This window comes from Trachinotus anak, unplaced genomic scaffold (assembly GCF_046630095.1).
Source record: "Trachinotus anak isolate AG129_WGS33_773 ecotype Australia unplaced genomic scaffold, CSIRO_AGI_Tana_v1 ptg000007l, whole genome shotgun sequence".
NCBI lineage: Eukaryota > Metazoa > Chordata > Actinopteri > Carangiformes > Carangidae > Trachinotus > Trachinotus anak.
This window is the reverse complement of record NW_027273858.1, coordinates 4,337,973-4,359,371: the sequence shown is the minus strand read 5'-3', so window position 1 is coordinate 4,359,371 and position 21,399 is coordinate 4,337,973. Positions and strand designations below refer to the sequence as shown.

Genomic DNA, 21,399 nt, shown 5'->3' with positions numbered 1-21,399 from the left:
CCTCTGAGTGTTTAAAAGCACTTTGATGAAGCTGTATTTGACTCTAAGCTTAATGTAATTGCATATACTGTCTCTTGTTCTGTGTGTGTGCATTGATTTGGTGAAAAGATGTCAAGATGTCTGAACTGAAAATTGACAAAATTTTGTTGAGTTTTATTTTGATGTTTAGGTTTAAAGGTCCCATATTTTACACTTTTCCTGCATTTTCTTTGAGGTGTTGATGTCCTTAATACTATTGGTCCTAAGTATCAAAAACCATCTCAGTGTAGTTTTACATCTCCTGTCTCAGGCTTCTCTCTGGAGCTCTAGAAACAACAGGTTGGTGAGCCAATCAGAAGAGAGACTCTGAGCCTCTCTCTTCTGATTGGCTGGCAGGTTGGACGGTGGGTCCAAGTGGGCTGGACTTGGGCATGGCTGAGAGCAATGACTGCTTGTTGTGACATCACAAAGTTACGATGTCCTGACGGCTCATTTTAAGGCTCACTCTCTGAATACAGGCTGTGTGCATTTCTCTGTGGACTGAGCACTTTGATGCTTTCACAGTATTAATATAGAGCCTTGACCTGCTTTATAATGAAAAAAGACATGGACATCTCACTTCATATAATATGGGACCTTTAATATAACTACTGTTTCATCAGCATTTCAATGACTGCATTTCCACATTAAGCTCAGACACTGAGATAAACTGTTGTCATGAAATGATGAAACAATAGTGATAGGTTCACCAGCCATTTATAAAACTTGACCAAATTTGACCCAGTTTCATCCTCTGTGCTTTGACATCTTTTGACCTGCGAATCACCAAATCAGTGCCTCCAGCGATGCAGTGCGAGGCCTTAAGAAGTTGTCTAGAGCTTGTGTTGATAATATCAGCTCGAGAGTGAGAGACTGTTTGCGACAGACAGAAAGAGATGGAGAAAATGAGATGTATAGACAGAGCGACAGAGAGAGAGGGCCATTAGGAGGGAGAGAGAGAGTGAGTGATGGAAGTAAAGAGGAGGACGGAGAGGCCTGACAGCGAAGATCATGAGGGACAATGAGGGGAGAGTGCAGCTGAGGAGGCGATGTGGAGCAGAGGCAAGCAGAGGATTCAGAGGGAGAGGAGTGAAGTGATTTCACAGACATGTCTTCACACTGTCATTATATATATTTCTGTCTGTATTTATCCTCTGCCCTTTAGCCATGTTGTTAAATTGTACTGTGTGATAACTGGTGTTGCAGTCGTTACCTTGCTCAGTCTCAGAAGTTCTGCCTTAAAACAACCTGGAGAAATCTTTTGTTTCAGCAAATGTTTGACTATCAGACTTTGTTCCAGTTCCATATTGAATATATCCTACTTCTGTGGCTTTACTGTAATTTGGTGAACCTGATTTTGGGCTAAATAAAGTTGTTTCTGACAAACACATGGCATGTCCCTCAAGGACAGAGTCAGAAACCATTATATCTCAATTTGTCTTTTCTGTAGCTTTTCCTTCTGCAAGGGCAAAATCCTCTTTTAACCCTGCAGCAGGGGCACAGAGTTAAGTATTTTCAACAAATAAGACCTCATGGATTTGACAGAAGCCCTCTGTGTATGACCTCACTGACCACTGAACCATCTTTCTCCTGTCCTCTCTCTGTATGTCGTCTGCTTCTCAGAGACTTTGCTGTCCTTTTTTAGCCAGTTTTGATCAGGTTTCTAACATCACACATTCTACAAATCTCAGAGCCCGTCTTTATTTATATAGTATATATACAGTATTTGCTGTTTTGATCCACAGTTGCATGAACCTGTTATTTCCTATTCGTGCAATTATGTTATGTTTTATTTGATTATAATTGATGTTGGTAACATATTTAAACTCTAAATCCAGTGGTACTTTAGTAAATTTAATTAAGCTGATATTTTACAAAGAGTAAAGTCAGTTGGTATCTGTAAAATATCACACCTCCTCACATTATGTGAAAGGTCTGCTCTCTAATTAGCTCTGCATCCACTAAAGTGTTTGCATTAGCCAGAAGAAGTTCAGCATTAAGCCTTTTGAAAGACAGAATGTGCCTCGCTCTTTTTATGGATTGGATAAGAGCTGACCAGCCGAATAAATCACATTTATGCTCATTCATAATTTAAGTAGACACAAAAAATATCGACTTACAAGAGGATGAAAGAAGTGCATTAAAAAAAATAAGAAAACATTATTTCAAAAAATGTTAGAAATAGTGATGTGCTTGTTCCTGTTAAGGAGGATTTTTTTTGTTTTTAGTGAGGGCTCCCAGGCAACTTGATAAGACATGTTTCCTGTGTCTGAATTTCATGAGGCAATAACCTGTTGACTGAACCTCATTCTCCAAACTTAAAGAGCCATCACTGAACCCAGTCACGCGAAAAGAAAAACAGGAGTGCTGGTAATAGTGGAGGCACTTCAGCTGAACGGTTCGGTGGGCTGCATCCGCCATAAACTTCTGATTACCTGCTCACTAATGGGAAAATATTACATGCAAGTAACATGGAAAGCCAATTTAATACTAAGTGAGAATATGTATATATGCTTTCATTACATACTATGTATATACAGTTATAGATTCTTTATTGTCATCTATGACCAGTGAGTGTCAAGCTGTGTAAACTAAGTTAATGTCACAAGACCTGTATTCATATCTTCTGTATTCATACTTCATCATACATGATCTAAAAAGTTAAAGGTCCCACAAGTGAGATGTAAAGTATCAAAGCCTCAGTCCACAGAGAAATGCACACGGCCTGTATTCAGAAACTGAGCCTTAAAACCAGCCGTCAGGACTTCTGTAACTTTGTGATGTCACAACAAAGCAGTCACTGCTCTCAGCCATGCCTCAACCCCCACCCACCTGAGATAGTTCTTGGTTCTTAAAACCACAAATATATCTTCTCATGGAAATCAACACTTCAAATAAAACACAGACAAATGTAAAATATGGCACCTTTAAATGATCTGAAATCACGTTTTGGAAGAAGTTTATTGTAATATGTTCATATATACAATACTTTAAAACAACAATCCCTTCCTCACTGTTCTTTGTCTCAGATTAGATTGTGTTTTTATGCCTTGCTTTCTGTCCACCAGTTACTTACTTGCTTATTTGAATGATTGGATTAGAAATTTGCAATTTACAGCTGTGATTTCTACGCAGCTACATCCAGAACAGAAACTCAGTGAAGGCTGTTAGAGAACTTGGCTTCAGAGTAAAAATGGAAAAAATAGTAGCTATCCAGAGGAAGATAAACTTTTGGCTCAATTTCCTCTGGCCTGAGACAATTCATCTATCATTCTGCTGCAGCACTACCCCCCACCTATAAAACACTGCTCAATTGACCACTTTGTTCATCCCAGGGACAAAAATGGGACGAGTGTTGCAACGACTGTTTGTTTGAAGCGAGTACAAGAGGAAAAAGGAGAGGAGATGTGGATGAAAAAAACTGGAGAGGAGGGGTGAGAGAGGAGGAAGGAAACAGTGAGGAGAGGAGATGAAAGCAGGAGGGAGGTGAGACTGACACTTTGGTGAATGACCTCCTCTCCAGGACGTTTTGGAGTTTTCTTCCTTTTTCTGCTTATTTCTGATGAATGAAAGGAGAAAAGCAAACAGACAGGAGAAATGGACTTGAGAGAACTTGCAGCGTAAAGTGACCTTGTCTGAATTGCTCTTTTTTTTGGGTTATTTTACTGTTAAAAAAAAAAAAAAAGTAAGACTGTTCCTCAGTTATTGGCAAGTTCCTATTCAGAACTAGTGACATGATGTAACGTTAATGTGACAGGAGCTTGTTCCTTTCCTCTCTACATCCGACACATTTTGACACAAACAGGAACCAACACAAGGACAGATTCATTTTTCACTTCAGTCACGCACACGTATGATGCTGGTGCCACTCTCCAGTGACGTTAGCTGTGGTCATCAGGTTCACATCACTTGACAGTCTGGCTGTCTGACTCCCTCTGTTCTCGACAGGAGGTGTGGTTAACCATTTACTGTATCACTGATCCTTATTCAGGAAAAAAAACTTGTCTCTTTGAGGAACATCTTTAAAGACTGAAGCAACAGTCTTTACAGACAGTAGATAGTATAGAGACTTTGGACATGTCTGTCCCTCTGGAAGTTTCTCTGTCTCCACACAGGATCTCTGGAGCTCAGCCAGAGTGACCATCGTGTTCTTGGTCACCTCCCTCACCAAGGCCCTTCTCCCCTGTTTGCTCAGTTTAGCCAGTCCCGGTTGTTCCACTTCCTCTGTATAAGAACTGTGGAGGCCACTGTGCTCTCGGGAACCTTCACTGCAGAAACAGAGTCAGTTTTGACAGTTTTAACAGTGCTCGGCGGGTGTACATATGGACTCCATGTTCTGGTCTCTGAGGATAGTTCTTTATGACTCTGGCTGTATGTTTGAAGAAAGAAGTTGGGCTTTAGATAAACCAAACTCGGTAGATCAGGGTGACTCGCTATCTGTCTCTGAGACTCAACATTTAACTTAGTTCTTCCCCTAAACTGTCTATACAGCAAACCTTTAGCCAAGGCACTTCAGCCTATATGTAACTCAGACTTCGTACCATAAAAAAGGAATTACTGATGTTGCACTAAACCACTATAAAAACTGCACGGTGAAACAACAACCTTTCTGGATTATTTCCAATGATCCTCTATAGAACGAAGCTCTGAAATTGCTTAGTATTGCCAAGGAGCCAATTTCTACATTGCACACAGTCAGCAAAATCTGTTGTCTGGGCTTAAGTGGCACTTGATATTTAAAATATAAATAAAATGAGCGAGAGACTGTGATCTCTCTCTCTGTCAGGTCAGAACCTCTGTTCTCTTCAGCTCTACTTAGTGGCTGTCAGCTGAGAAAGCTTTTATACTGGACAGACAGCTCAGCAGGATTTTACTGTTGGCTTAAATGGCCACCTGGACTCCACCCACCTGACTCTCCATGCTAACCTTGCACCTCACTCACCTCTCCACTCACCCACTTCTCCACTCTTCTTCTTCTCTGCTTATTTACCTTATTTAAGCTATTTAGCCCTCCCGCTTATTTCTCACTTCTCTACAATCTCTGCATCTCTCTCTCACTCACACACACACACACACACACACACACACACACACACACACACACACACACACACGCACAGACACTTACTGTGATTAGTTTGGGAAAGGAGCCAGAGACAGCTCTTACTGTTGTCACATTACTCTGGCTCTGCTTCATCATTTACTCACACACACACACACACACACAGACATACTCACTCTCACAAGTATACACTGGCACACACACAATACACCAAGATTCAGGTACACACACACACACACACACACACACACACTTCTTTGCTGTTAGATTTGTCATTTTGCTAATCCGCTTGTTATTAGCCAGTGAAGTCAGCTCGGTGTGAGATGTGTGGAGAGCCAGACACATACATCAGCATTTCACAGGCAGTAAGAAGTGGACCCACTGGTTGAACTAATGACTAGTGTTGTGAACTCACTTAGTAGGAATAGTTTTATCACTGTACTGAAGTTATCCTGCAGTGTTTTGAAACGTTTGATGAGTTAGTTCCTGTATTGTTTGCATGAAAGCTTCTGTATGAATGCATGCTCCTGAAGGCTGCAGACGGCAGTGACAGTTAGCGGTGCATGGCTGTAAAAGGTCACAGCAGTGGAGTCGGTCTTTGCAGGAGTTGGATGAGACGTCGTTTTACAGCAGTTGTTTTGATAATAACTAAGAAAACCTTTTAGATCTAGTGAGCATCATGTGACCTGCAGTTCTGACTCTGGCCACTGTTCCAAAGTCACTGCGGAGGCCAGTGCTGAGATAAAGGCCACAACATTATGAAAGTGGTGCAAGTTTGAGAACATTAAATTAGTTCTGCAATGTAGGACAAGGATGCAGATATGTCAGTTTAGTGAGAAATGACAAACCCTGTCATCTTTTTATGGCTTTGACTGAGCATGTTACTGGCCAGTCGTTTCCAAATGTTGTTGATGATTTGATGATGTTTTCTTTCTAATTTCATTGTATTTTTTTTTCAGATGATTGGGTCTTTAGTTTATAATATAGTTTATAATATAATATATATCAGAAGGATTTTTCTTAAAAGGGGAAAAAATGAATTTTTGACCAAAATTCACATATGTGCCTTTATTTGAACTTAATGTACAGCTTATTATCATGGTTGTGTAGCAGCAGACACTTGTACACTTTATGTACTTGTGTCTTGACTGTTTACCTAAGTATGAATTTTTATGACCTTTTACACAACTAACCAGAAAACTGTCAGAGAGCTGTAAACACAGCTCTGAGTGTGTGCGCTGATTCTGTGGTTCAACTGCATCTTAGATCAAAGGAGCTAGTGGGTTGTGACCACACACACACACACACACACACACACACACACACACACACACACACACACACACACACAAAGTCGCTGTTGCTTTGGAAACCATGCTGCCAGTTTAAAGTATAAGCCACCGTGAAGTAAATAAATGAGTAAGTGAACATTAATATTTGTGCACGTTACGGTCAAAATGTGTGTGTGTGTTTGTGTGTGTATTGTATGTTAACAAGAAAACATGCTCATAATTTCTGTGCCAACAAACACCATCATTTCTCTCTTCTCTGTTTTATTCTCATTTTCTGTCCATCAGTGGCTTCTTTTTTGTTGTGCTTGCTAATAGGCCTTTCTGGCTACAGAGTCAGTTTAGTGTTTGCTTGTCTGTGTTCCTAGTTAGGAGGAAAGTCATCATTTCTCCTGACACTGCATTCAGAGTTCAGTTATGTTTGAAATTCTTCAATATGCTTGTTTTTCCAGAAGAAATTAGGAAAATGTAACAGAGGGAAATCTAGGAATTAAGAGTCACAGTTGCACCATGTCTTGTTTTGTCTCGTTTTTTTTTTTTATGGTATGTTGTGGCTGGTGTGATGTCAAAATGACTGTCAGCAGTTTTCTCTGTGTAGTTTTGCTGCCAGATGCACACGTCACACATGAAAAATAGGGGAGAGGCTGGATCTCTGGATCACAGACACAGGCAGTGTGTCCGCTCTCATCCGTTAACACGGGCACCAAGATGAAAACTGAGACGTTCTGCAGCCGCCACACACTCACAACGCATCCAGTGTGTCTCCTGCAGTTAGTTGTATAATCAGATACACAGTGGTGGAAGAAGTGTTGAGATGATTTACTTAAATATTAATGACACCATGTGTAAAAAATACTCAGTAACAGTCACTCACACACAGCAGCCCTGTTGTCATGTCGACAAGAAAATCCCAAAGTACAAGTGTCATTTGAGGCTTACAGTTGTCACATGAGCTGACAGATGTGCTCATCACTCAGAGCCGAGAGGACGGAGCAGAGGAAACAAAGGGAAACAGTGGAGTAAACACTGAAGGGAGATGGTAACAACACATGTGTAAAACAAAGCGATTTGTGCTGAGAGTTGAACAAATGAGTGGACAGACTTTTATGTATACACTGCATGTGTTCAATGTGTGTGTGTGTATCTGCACATCTTACACACCCCAGTAATAAACTGGGTCCATCTCTGTGACCTCTGTGGTACGGCAGGGCATAAGGGTCAAATCTGATCAATAACTCAATGACTCTTCTTGTTGTCTACTCCGATGTAAGGAAACACTATCCCACCCATTAGATGATACTATACATACAGCAAGACACATTATACACAACGAGTCCCAGTGGTACTGTACATATAAGGATGGTTATTTATTTATTTATTCTTTAATTAAATAATTAAAACATTTAATAGGGTGAAGGGTTACAGCCCTGACTTCATTTGAGGCTTTATAGGATCCTGATGTGATGGATGGGAGGAGCACGATGTGACACAGGGACAGAGGATCTTTGATATAAATGAGAGAATTTGTAACTATGCGTTTCTGAACTGTATCAACATACAGTGCATTCAGAAAGTATTCAGATATTCAATTGTTCAAACTCATTTTACTTTCTTCAGTCAACACTCAATATCTCACAGGTGCCTCCTGTTTTTCCTGATCATCTTGCTTTGTTTCTGCACCTTGATTTGAGTCCACCTGTGGCAACACACCTGTCTATATGAAGTCTCACAGCTGACCAGGCATATCAGAGCAAACACCGAGCCATGAGGAGGAAGGAGCTGCCTGCAGAGCTCAGAGACAGAGGCTCAGATCTGGGGAAGGAGACAAAAGATCAGTTCTGCAGCACTGATGGTTCACGGGAGCAAGTCTTAATGCTCACAGGCTACAGTGTAAGCTCTACGTCAGTTCTACACAGAAGTATAAACTGGGTTTAAGCAAACAGCACAGAAAACGCAGGAGTGACTTAGGGACAAACCCCCCCCCCCCCCCCCCATCCATCCTGACAGAGCCTGAGAGGATCCACAGAGAGGAATGGCAGAAAATCCCAAAATCCAGATGTGCAAAGCTTGTTGTGTCAGACCCAAGAAGACTAGAGGCTGTAATCACTGCCAGAGGTGGCAAAGAACCAAAGTACTGAGTAAATGGTCTGAATACAAATGTCAGTGTGATATTTCATTTTTTTCCTTTTTATTAAATAATCAAAAATGTCTAAAATTCAGTTTTTGCTTTGTCATTGTGAGGTTTTCATTGTAGAATAATGAGGAAAACTTATCCTCATGCTAAAACAATTTTAGCATGAAGCTACAACATAGAGGTGAAGAGGTCTGAATGCTTCCTGAACGCTCTGAGTAGAAGGGATGTGAGCTGGTATTTGTCACTGAACGTGTGTATTTGCACACTAACCTACAGAGACTGAATGATCTCCTACCTGTTTACATCAGCTGCACAGCAGGTGGAACTCCACAGGCTGCCAGTCGGTCTGCTTCCCCCAGCTGGGAGCTTTGATCCTGGGGGAGGTGGCAGCAGGCGTCTGGGCAGTGCGGCTGGAGGTGTCTGTTACAGATAGACTGGGCTGCTGCTCCATTAGCTTCTCATACACACACATAAAAGATACTTACACACACTGCTGCGAGTAGTCAAATAGAACTTTATCATATATATGTGTGTGTGTGTGTGTGTGTGTGTGTGTGTGTGTGTGTGCGCGCGTGTGTTTCTCTTCTATGCTGTTTAACTCAATGTAAACTGAGCTTTTTTATTGCAAAATCTGTTGTTTTTTTGCTTCTTTCCAGTGTGTGTGTGTTCACTGTGTACGTGTTTGTGTATCTTTTGTGTACACAGGCAGTGCCGAAGCCCATAGCCATGGAGCCGTGCTGGGGGAGCAGAGCAGGTGTTCTGACAGTGCTGCTGTACCTGCCCAGAGTCCCATCTGGTATACCTCCACCTGGACAGTCTGGTACGACTCGCACAAATACACACACAGATAAGTGAACAGCATATACAATGTGTTATTTCTTTTTCTGTGAGAAATATCTTTTTGAGGCTCGACCGTGGTGGCAACGCTAGCTGAGAAACTGCACTGTATCTGAAGCTCCTGTGAGCAAGCTGCTGCATGTTTTGTTGTGTAGTTTCAAACTCTTGGTGTTGTTCTTTCCCTGGTGGTTTTTAGGCAACACCTCCTAATTTAATGCTGGTCTTTTAACGGTTTCTTTGTCTGCTTGCCATGTATTGTTCAGTAAGATGGAGCACGATGCAATGTGTTTTATGAGGCAGGTCATGCGTAGTGAGGCCATCAGCAGACAGCATTTATGTCCAACTGTCAGACAGTTGTCCGACGCAGGTAACGTGACATTTTATGACTGAGTGTAACAAATATCGGCTCTCTTACTGGTGATTTCTTCTGATTGTCACTGTTGTTGTAAACTGTCAGCTGTCTGAGCCATGAAATCCCACGTCTTTGTCATTGTAGACTAATAAAAACACAGTCCACACCATTTGTGTTGCATTTACAAGTTTTCAGCAGCGCTGCAATGTCTTAAGACTCCAGATGTAGCAATTGGTGCTTCTCATGTGCCTGGTGGCAACTTCCCATCAGCAATCATGTTGAACAGGCTCTGGCAGTGTGTACAAAAGCCTCATAAACACACTAAAATGTGATGGCATCCGAGGCACCATCAAAAGTGTCTTGATGTTTCCTGGCTGTTATCATTAGACGTCTGCTGCACGAGGCTTCATGTTGAATCCCTTCAACTCTTATCTCCAAAGTATCTTAGAATTCAGAGTCTGTTCTGTTTCTGTAGGTTCTGTAGGTCTGCGTCCAACACTGGCAGTTACAGGAAAAGATTTCCTTTCCTCTGCAGACACATAATGTTCAGCGCAGTACTCTGCACGAGTAATCAGGATGTCATCAAGTTCACTGAGTCACAGAGTCACTAAAGTACATGTCTGACGTCTGGACTTATCCAGAGTCTGTTTACTGATCTGAATTAGTCTGTCAGTGTGGGGAAATTATTCTTAGTGCAGAGATTTTCTGAGTACATGGAGGATTTATTGGCCTAGTAACCACCAAACATTTAGTGACTAGCAGGTAAAAACACATCTCCATGTCAACCAGGTCTTTTTCACACAACTTGGATACATTTAACCATTTTAATACTTTAATGACAAAACTGGAATATAAAGCATGTCCTCAGTGAACGACTGGGTCCTCAACTTCAGTCTGTGAGTAAACAGGAAAACAGGCAAACACAGATGCAGAATACATGTTCAGAAAGGTTTTCATGTTTTATGATCACTTTTTTATAAAAATTAAGTTAAATGTGACCTGGCAATGAAATCCTAAAAGTGATGTTATTATTTCACTACTAAAAACAATATATATATATTTTTTAATATAGGCAAGGGTAAGGAGAGGGATGTGCAGGAACCTTTTGGCTCCTGGAAGACAGTTTTGTAGGAAATTCTGCAAGACTCTAAATCATGTAAAATAAATAATAAGAAGAAAGTAGAAAAACAAGGGAAAGCAGCAACTTGACAGAAAATTTGCAGATCAGCAGCTGTTACAATATGTAGCCTCTAAAATCAGTTTCTCACAGCGACATAATGCATTTTTCAGACATGCTCTTGACATATGGCACCTTTTTAAAGAGGGTCTGATGTGGTCAGACCTGCCTGGGTTCCCTCCAACACCCACTGTCGGATCAGTTGTTCCCCTCAATGAGACATTCTGACTTCCCACAGCCTGAGCTCATGTTGCTGCTGTATCACGACACGTGATATCCCCCAGTCGCTCCAGCCGACCGCCTCGCGGCTGAACAGACAGCAGCACTTCCTCACACACCTGACCCAGGCCTGGAGTGTTACGCAGCGTCAGCACGAGGCCACTCTTCTCTCCTCCAGCTCAACTTGCACCTCGGTCAACCTCTCGTACTCTCCCTGCTCTCACGAATACGTTTAGTCTCCCAGACATTTCTCTCTTTGTATTTTCCTCTTCCCCTGCAGCTTTTTGGAGACTGCTGTCAGTTTGTCTGTTGGTAGTTTTAGTTCTTGTAAAGTGGACTGTATGTAACTGGAGCAGGTGTGAGAAGCCTCTGTTCCTCCAGGCAGGAAGCAAAGGCTTCAACGCAGTGAGTACCTGACAGAGGAAACAAGCAGAGCAGACGGAAAATGAAGCACTTTGCAAGAAAGCATTACTCTCGAGCTGGAAGGAGCTTCATGTTGAAGCCTTTACAATGTGGCAACAGTCAGCGTAGAGAAATAAAGGGGAGGGAAAAGGGAACAAAGTGTCAGGCTGTGGGAGATTCAGTGTGTAAAAGACGGAACGTGAAAGCTTTGCTACTACCAGATATAGTTATGATGATTTAAAAAAAAAAAAAAAACTCTGGAGAGATTAATGGTAACAAGTGCATTAGGAACAAATGGAGGTCCAGTAAACAGCCCCAAGTGTCCAGGAAACTGTGTGAAAATTAAAAAAAAAAAACCTCTACTTTATGTTTAGGCAAATCACAAAAGCACAAGTCTGGTGTTGATCCTGTTCACTGATTTAGTTGTTTGCAGTTGCTTGGCCAATGTTGATTCTAGGAAACCTGTAAAAAGCTCACACAGAGTGGAGATGAGGGAACTTGAGTCTCATTTTCATAGTATTGTTTATCAGTCCTATTATTTATATAAATTATTATTCATCAGGAAGTCACACTGAGATCAAGATCTCATTTACAAGTGAGAAATAAAATACATACATGAAATAATAACTAAGAAATATTAATAGCAAAGATGCAACATTTCAGTGATTTAAATATACATTCAGATGTCTTTATATTAACAGCGATATTTAAGATGACAAATTATACCCTGATTAGTGCAAGTTAGAAAAGAGATTATGTAAAACAGTTACACCCCCGCGTCAAATCTGTGACAAAGATTAGAATTAGACCTAAACCTGGTCCGTACCAGTGTCTTTAAGACCCGCCACTCATTCTGTGCTCGTCTTTTGTTTTTACACCTTTACTTCCATAACATGACATGAAGAGAAGACCTTTCTTAAGAGATAAATTAAACACTTTGCGTTGAGTAGCAGAACTCGAACAACAACTTCACATTCAGCCCCTGATATTTCTTATGATTGACAGAAGTCCATCTGTGCAGCTTTAGGTGACAAAACCAAACTGCAGCTCTAATGACTGTAAGGACATTTGAATTGTTTTAGCACCATTTTATTTATCGGTTAACTGTACTGTTATTTCACTGGAGGTTTTTTCTTCACCACCTTACTCTACCTGATGTTTTGGACATTAGCTCATCAGAGGAGAAGCAGAGACTCATTTTCAGGAAATTAGGGCCAATAAAAGGCTCACCAGTTCTAGTCAGGCTGCTCCCCGGGGGACATCCAGGCTCTTCTGTTGTTTTTCTCATCAAATCAATGAAATAACTCTCGTTACTAGTGTTTGAAGCTTGAAGTCAATGCTTTTGTGTGTGTGTCTGTGTGTATATGTGTAGTGAACAGAGAGTTTGTCATGATCACAGTGCTCACACATACAAACACACGAAATTATGTATATGCAAGCATGTAAACACACACATGATATAACTTCAAAAACACCAAGGAGCACATAAAAGTCTTGGACAAATTAGAAAAAAAATTCACCCACCCATCATCTGTCCCTGGTCTCTCGCTTCTTCCATCCTCCCACCCTTCTGCTCCCCAGAGAGACTCTCTGCGAAAGGTCAGACAGCAGCCCTCCATTGATGTTTTGCATGTATGAACCTGAAGTCACTGCAGGCTAGCTCCGCCCACCCACAGTGGGAGACACTTCAAGAGGAATCCTCGATGAGCGGGCCTATTTTAGCTCACCCCCCCTCGCACCATCCTCTCCTTCCACTCTTTGTTTTCTTCTTGTCCTCCTTTGCTCTGCTCCCCTGAGGTTTTACCATTAACTGACCCTTTACATGTAAGACTGAGATATAGAGGAAACACCAACGTTGGTTTCAAAAGAGGAGAAAAAAGGATTTCAGCTGCAGCTTTATGACTTACAGCTTCTCAGCCTCGAGTATCCCAACCCATATTCCTCTCCCTGTGTCCTCTTCTAACACTGTTCTCAGACCAAGGAGGTGGATTTGTAGATATCGCATCGATTTGAGAGCTAGCCAGTAAAAATACGTCCAACATACATGTTCGAAACGGCCACAACTACTGTCTATGTAAGACACTTGACTTGTTTCATTGCACACTTCCTGGATTTAGCTACTGTACCTGCAGATGCAGTCGTCTGGTTTACGTCACAGTGCAGCCAACGAACAGCACAATGTGACAAGGCTGAAGTGTTTGACCTTCAGTCAGAAAATACCATGTTCAATGATTTGGTTTTTAAGACGTTCTTCCATTGATCAGTTCGACTGGCTGTGTAGGTATTTGAACATTTTTTGGTTTGTTGTCCTGGTCCTGAGTTATTTAACTATTGATAAATTCAACAATTAATTTTTTCATTCAAAGTTCGATGACATCAAATACAACTGGGTGTGAAAGTTGTGTTGTGCTGAATATGATGTCGGGACATAAATGTGATGAGAGACATCTAAATGACATCTCACTGTTTACATGGCCAGGAGCTCCCCAGCAGACAGTAGAACTGATGAAGGTTCATGGAAGTGTGTCATTGAGTATTGATACCAGCGCTCCTGGTTGATGTCTCCTCCATTTCTCTGCCATTTTGTTTTAGCCAGGCGTAAAGGTAAAATCTTCATGAGCAAGTTGGTGCTCTCACCACATCTTGCCTCTGTCTTGAATGGAAGCACAGGCACCAACCAATCCTGAACAACTGTACAGGTCATTTTCTAACCCTATACTGTACCATGCGTGTCGCATGTGAAAAACAGGCGAGACGCAGAATCTCTAGATCACGATGCAGCCGCGACGCATGGGATGTGCATCTCAGGGAGGCGCTGTCTGCTCTGAGCCGTTTACATTGGTGCTAAAATTAAAACTAAGATGTTCTGCAGCCACCACATACATGCGACGCATCCAGAGTGCCCGACTGTCAAACTCTGCTTTCCTCTCTCTGTCACTCTCCACTGGCCAGTCTGTGTGATGAGATACAAGCTGCAGGTGTCTAAGCTCTTGTATACCTTCTTCTTCACCCAGACAGAAACTCGCTCACATGTTTCAAGCCACATCAAATTCTATGACACAAAAAAATCTTTTTTGGAAGATTCAATAATTCAAGAATCCGGAAAATTACAGCGACTGCTGGTAGAGTGGCTGACAGCTGTTGTCAGCCAAATTGCAGTGGACAACTCACACATGGTGCCTGTCTCCAAGAGCAACTCGCACAGGAGAGGAACCGCTTGACCGCTGAGTGACTGTTTGACTGATTCAAAGTCACAGTGGCCTGACATGATGGACGGAACAAGAGAAAAAGACTGACAGTCAAAGACGGGTGAAATAGAGAGAGGGAAGGATGGAGGGACAAAAAAAGGGGGAGAAAGAGATTTTATTTTTAGTTCCATCTGCACAGACTCTATTTCACTTCATCTTTCTCCTGTCAGTTTTACATCTTTATGCTTGGCCTCCTGCAGCGGCAGTTGTTTCTTTTTTTATTGTTTTATATAAAATGGGACTCAATCAGTGGTATTAATGGATTTACCAGCGGAGCAGATTCTCAGTTTGTTGAGGTTGGAGAGAAAGAGAGACCGTGGGCAACATTTCCCTCTCAGCCGCTCTCTCTCAAGCTTAGATAGTGGGTCAATAGAGACAGAGGCGCAGCAGTATTCACAGCCGCCTTTTCCTGCACTAATCTGCCTATTCAGCACCAGAGATAGACCCGGTAATATCTGACAGGGGGAGGGAAAAAATACAGGTACTGTAAGATGTTGAAAGTCTTTATGAGTAAAAATAGAGCAGTGAGAGAGAAAGGAGGTATTAAGAGGCTGAGAGATTTTGATAAGCCAGACGAGTTCTTAAAAAAAAAAACTGAGTGAAGTAGATAGAAAGCTGAAGATGCGTCAGGAGATACATTAACAGACAGAACAGGAGATGAGTGATTGAAGGAGTTGTTAAACAAATGCAGTGGGTGGTAAGAGTCCGTGGCGATGACCCCTCACCCACAGACCTAGATTTGCATATCGCTGCAGTGAAGCTGAGGTGATAAGTCATCAAGTGGTTATGGTTTGATTAATTCACTCCTTTCCTCTAAAGCAACTGAGGGGGAGTGGAGAGTAAACATTATCCCTCCAATCTCTCCCACATGCACCTTGTGGTGTTTCTGTAAGGTGAGAGAGAGGATGACTCCATCTGACCTCAAAGCATCCCTGAAACCTGTGCTTTTCTGTTACTGGGCTTCCTGGTGGAGTGTAGACCAAATCATCTACATGCAAATGAACCATGTGTCACTTAATCTGAATTTTATTTTATTTTTTGCTTCTTCAGGCTTAACTTTCTTTTTTCCATCTTTGTTGCCTTCTTATTCTCTCTAAACCCCCTCCCTCCCTTTTCTCTCACAGTCCTGACAAAGCATTTTGAAGCTTTTGCTGTATCATTCTCACCTTGGCCCTCTTCCTACAGGGAGGAGAAAGTCAACGTTATGATTCCTGGAAAATAAATAGATTTTGTTCATTTGTCTTAGAAACATAAAAGACACCAGCATAAAACTCTTGAGTAACTTGTTGGTTTATTTTTGCTCTGTTCTAGTGTAATTGCTGAGAGACCAAAGAATGCATTTACATCTACCGCTGCTCAATAAACTGCTTTGTTGAGCGAAGGTTGTGAAAGGTTTGGTTATATTAGGCTGGTGTGTACAGTTGTACAGATTTTGCTTGAACAGCCCTGATAACTCTTTTGTCTTGCTAATTCTGTAGTTTCTAAAGCGGTTTATTGTTTGACCTTGTCAGTGCAGAAATATTTTAAAGACAGATTGATTCAAAAAGCAACCCCACGATATACAATACTCCATTTAAAAAAAGACAAATTTTAAAAAGAAAAATCTTATCTCATCTAAAAATATAGTTTAGTTTATAGCAAAATGAACTTGAAAACTGCGACATACTGTGTTTATTTACACAGTATTTACACTGCTTTTAGGAGCAGTTAGAATTGGAGCTATTGAAGATACCAGTTCTGGCTTATAGTAGTGTGGTTCCCACATTTACACGCAGTTATTACTGTTATACTGATGAGCTACACATTCCACGTTAAGTTGGTTTCAAAGTAGTTTTTTCATTCCAGCATAGCAGCTCCCCCTGCTTCTAGCCTTTGTTTTATGCTAGGCTTAAAGGACATCCTGGACCTAGCTCTGTATGCACGAAGATTAAAACTACACTCAGCAAGAACTAAATTAGGAACACAATACAAATATTGGGTTGTCCTGAAATCAGCTGTCAGCTGGATGTTCATGCTGCCAATCTCCTGTTCTACCACATCCCAAAGGCATTTTTTTTTGGATTCAGATCTGGTGACTGAGGTGGGTGGGCGGAGCTAACTCATTGTCATGTTCATGAAACCAGCATTATCATGCCAGAAGTGGCCAGTAGAAGATGGTAAACTGTGGCTATAAAGGGATGAACATGGTCAGCAACAATACTCAGATAGGCTGTGGCACTCAAACCATGATTGATTGGTATTAGGGGCCCAAAGTGTGACAAGAAAACATTCCCCACATCATTACACCAGCACCAGCCTAGACTGTTGACACAAGGCAGGTTGGGTCCACAGATTCATGCTCTTGATGCTAAATTCTGACCCTATCATCTGCTGCCTCAGAAAAATCCAGATCCATAAGACCAGGCTGTATGCTTCATTCCACTGGCATGCAAAAGCTTATTTCCCCACGTTAGCCTGTTGTTTGAAGTTTCTATAAGGAAACTATTTTCCACTCCTCTCTCTCAGACCAGAACACAGACCTCAGACTGTGACCACTGGCCTGTAAGCATTGCTCCAGCACTTCTATCTGTTTCCTCGGCTCTCTGCGTCCACCTCTTCACACCCTCCTCCCCGTGTCCCGCAGTCTCCCTCTGGGTGACTGACTGGATAGCTGCTTGACAGGAATCGGAGGGCAGAGCTCGGAAACTCAGCTCCATTGACCCGGAATGGATCTCCAATACTTTGATCCTCTTTGTCTTTGAAACTATCCACCCCGCTGGAATAGACTCTCCTGTCACCCCTCTATCCTTCATCTGTCTGCTTTGACTTTTAGACTAATACTCAGTGGCATTTACACCCAGACAACTCGTGGATTTGTTATGTGGACATGATGGTTTGATCATATCAAATCACTGTCCTTACCTCTCCTGCTGTTTTACCTTCTTTGGTTGAAGATTGCTTGTTCAAATGAGATAGAAAAAAGCTTCTATTAAAATGATTAACAGAACAATTTTAAACACGTATAAGGATCAAGTAGAATAACTCAAAGTCCCACTGACTCTACAAATCTGATCAGATTAAACAGAACGAAAAGGCAAGGCTAGGTCAAGACCCTGATGAGGAGCTTTGTATTGTAGCTGTCTTTTTTAAATGATGTAGTCATGCGCAAGACTTTTTCACTTCTTTCTAGAATACGCCTCAACTAGGGCTTCTGTGGCCATCCTTCCTTTTTGTTGTTCTCTTCAATCAAATATATTTCAGAAATATTTAAATATGAATTTCAGGTAATTTGGAGATAGTTCTCATCCTGAATTCTTCAAACAAGCATAAAGAAAAGGTCCAACCAAACACTGCCATGTACTATTAATGAAAGGCATCCTAGTTAGTCAGGATCAAACCTGAATCTTACATGCGTTACATCAAAGCAGTTGTAGTTGTGTCGTGTTTGCTGGCCTTCTAAAACCTGAAATCAGTCCCTCACAGATGCATAAATATTTGAATTTTAATGTGTTGCTGTTTGACTGACTTTGATTTTTTTTCCTTTGCTTCATGGAATAGACGCCGCCATGGTATCTTCTGTTTACTATTGTACTGGATCCTAAGCAGGCTACCGTCCCTGGTGGCTTCATTGAGGGCAAACAGAAACTCAGAAGCCACGCTTTGATGTTTAGAAGTAGAGGAGGGTCTGGTTGTGAGGTTAGTCACCAGGTTAGCGAGCGGGCTCCTCCCGTCACAGATGTTTTTCCAGCTTCAGTCCCAGTTTCCACATCAGACCTGTGCCGATATGTGTTTCTGGGGAATTTTGTCTCTTGCTAATGACCCCATTAGTCGATCAGGAGGGGGGAGGATTGGTGTGTGTGTGTTTGAAGGGGGGTTAATGATGCGTCAACTCACCTGACAAAACAATCACATTAACGTGCCCAGTTGCCACGGCTGCAAATGAGCACTTGCACTCACCTGCAGCATAATTTGATTACTTTTGACCAATTTAATTTTGCAAATGGAGATGTGTGTGTTCACCCAGAAAAATCAACACAATTATGATGGCAATTTGTCAAAGGTGAAAGCTATTTTGATGGAGGAATATTCAGATGTTACATTAGAAAATTAATTATTATCTTTCTTTCCTTTAACTTTTCCAGTCTGTGTATTCTATTTCATTAGAGCTGGTTGATGATGTGTATGAATGTAAATGTGTGTGTATGTATGTAAAGTGTAATGGCTGCATACCACATTCAGAAAAGTAGTTTGACATCTTGTGGAGATGAGTTAGTGATGGGAAATATCTAGTGACATCGCTGCAGCTCTGGTCTTGGCCTCGAGTCCTCCCAAAAAAAGGAATCGGCTTCCAGACAGCTGTCTGTCTGATCAGAGCAGATTAAGTTAGATAATGTCTGAAATGTTGGTTCCTTCCTGGACTTGTCCCTTGTCTTTTCCCATTTTCTCTCCATTTTGTCACATGTCAATCATCTGCCTAACTTTTCTGTCTGAGGGGGATTTAATAGGTCCCCCTCTTTTTTTTTGATTGTTTCATGTTTTAATGCTCCGAATCATACTTTCAAGCTCTTTAATCACACATTGACAACTGAACCAGCACCAAGTTGTGTTAACTTTGTCTTTATTTAGATTTTATTACATCATAAAGCTACACACATAACATCCTTGTAAAATGATGTAAATACACAAAAATAATACAAAATATCATGAATGTCTATAACACAGTATGGATTATGTACCATTTGTTCAAAGACAAAAAAATTAATAATATAATAAAACAGAATGATAAGTACATTGATATTGTTTTATAAAACACCAATTTAAAAATCAGTGTAGCAGTTGATTACATGACAGATCAATCCAAGTGCTACATGAAAAGTTAACAATTATTATGTTTTTAATCCTAGTCTGTAAAACAAACCTAGTTTATAGATTTATTAAAAAATAATTAAATTATGATCTAACTAATATCTAAAAAATATGAAGGTTTCAGTTGAGTGAAGACATGAGAGAGAATGAGACTGCGAGAGAGATGACAGAATTGTTTGAGTGTGTGAACAATTAATGTTTTTTGTATAAAATCTCAGATAATAGTGAAAAAAAATGACACGTTTGGCATTTTGCAATTTTAACATGATCAATTAGTCATTTCAGCCTTTACCAATTGTAGGGAAGGCAGTAAAAAACAAAAAATAAATTCTGCAAAAATATTTACATTAAAAAAATTTAATTATCTGTACATTTTGTTTGGCGCCATGAAGATCTCGTTTTAGAGCCGTCTAAACACAGACAGGAAAAAATTGTGTTCTTTTAATTGTCTTTTAGTGGCCTAAGAGTAGCAGAGTTTTGATGTACTAAGTATAAAGAACACTGGAATCAATCTTTAAAATACACAGCAACTGTTTGCTTTTAATTGTAAAATGTGAACTGCTCCTATGTTACTGAAATCCAGAAGAATCTCCTTGAAAAAGTGCTGGTGACACGACCTTGTAAAAGTAAAGTGGCAGCCGTTTACTCTTGAAATATACAGAAGATTTACAAATGAGCACTGCCAGCATTTGGACCAAACCATGAAGAGCAACAGAAGCCAAATCTGGGATTTGCAGTAGCCAAAAACACACACACACACACACACACACCCTGTAAAACCACAGCCAAAGAGAAACAAACAACCATAATGAGCCACATTCCAACAGACCAGGTGATTCCAGCCAATCAACTTCTCGCCATCGTTTTGAATGAGGAGAGTGCACGTTGCTGCTGTTGGCTGCTGGATCTGACTGTATGGCTCACTGTGTCAGAACTTTGCAAAATATGTAAGTGCACAGGTGCATGCACACACCTACGGTATTTACACAGTTACTCACAGTCACACACATAAACCTGCAGAGTCACGTACACAGACAGGCACACACTGAGCAACTGTGTAATCGGCTTTCCCCTTTCCACCCACCAAAAAAATCCCAAGAATCACTTGAGTGTGAAATGCTGAGAGCGTCCTGCATCCAAATCATATCAAGAGCGCAGCAGGTTCCCTCCGCTGTTTGCCTGTTTTGTTTATTTGGCTCCTGCGTACTGGCAGATTGAGCTCTCGCTGTAATGACCATGCATTGTCAGGCCCACGATTGTCGGGAGGGAAAGACAGGACTTGCTGCACTCGCAAGAGCTGCCATGACTCTAAATCCACATTAACAACAGCAGCTACTGCCAAGCTAACACAATGCTGCGAGGCATCTGATGCCTTGGTCCATCCGGCCTGCTCTCTCTAAGCCCTGCTGTGGAGAGCGAGTCGAACATCAGATACTGGAGTTGTTTTGAGAGAGGTATGACATCCTGCTGGATGGTGAGAGGGAGACAGTGAAAAAGGAAAGAGGAAGAGACAGGAAGGTGGGAGATACGCTTCAGTGACTTGAGCGTTAGCCCCCTTGTCTCCTGTTGAAGCCAGACAACACTGGCTGGGGAGAGGAAATCGTTTTCTGGATGTTCTGCCTGCCAGTAGGATGATGTTCCTCCACCTGTCGCACACCGGCTGAGACTTTTTACTTGTCTCTCAGTTATAGCTCAATAGGAATTTTTTTTTGTGTAGCACTTCTCAAAACATTTTGAACAAAGTGTTTTGCACACAATGTAATAAAGCAGAATCCAAATATTCCTTTATTTGAGAAAAGTAATCAATACAAATTTA

The 21,399-nt window shown here is 41.2% G+C and overlaps 1 protein-coding gene across 1 annotated transcript in view; it reads left to right on the top strand.

The window, feature by feature from the left end:
- Positions 1-21,399, top strand: part of atrnl1a (attractin-like 1a) — a 249,853-nt gene that overhangs the window by 226,476 nt on the left and 1,978 nt on the right. The window contains exon 29 of the mRNA XM_071479994.1: positions 9,209-9,323. Within this exon, the coding sequence (XP_071336095.1) occupies positions 9,209-9,323 (115 nt within the window). The remainder of the gene's footprint in view (positions 1-9,208; positions 9,324-21,399) is intronic.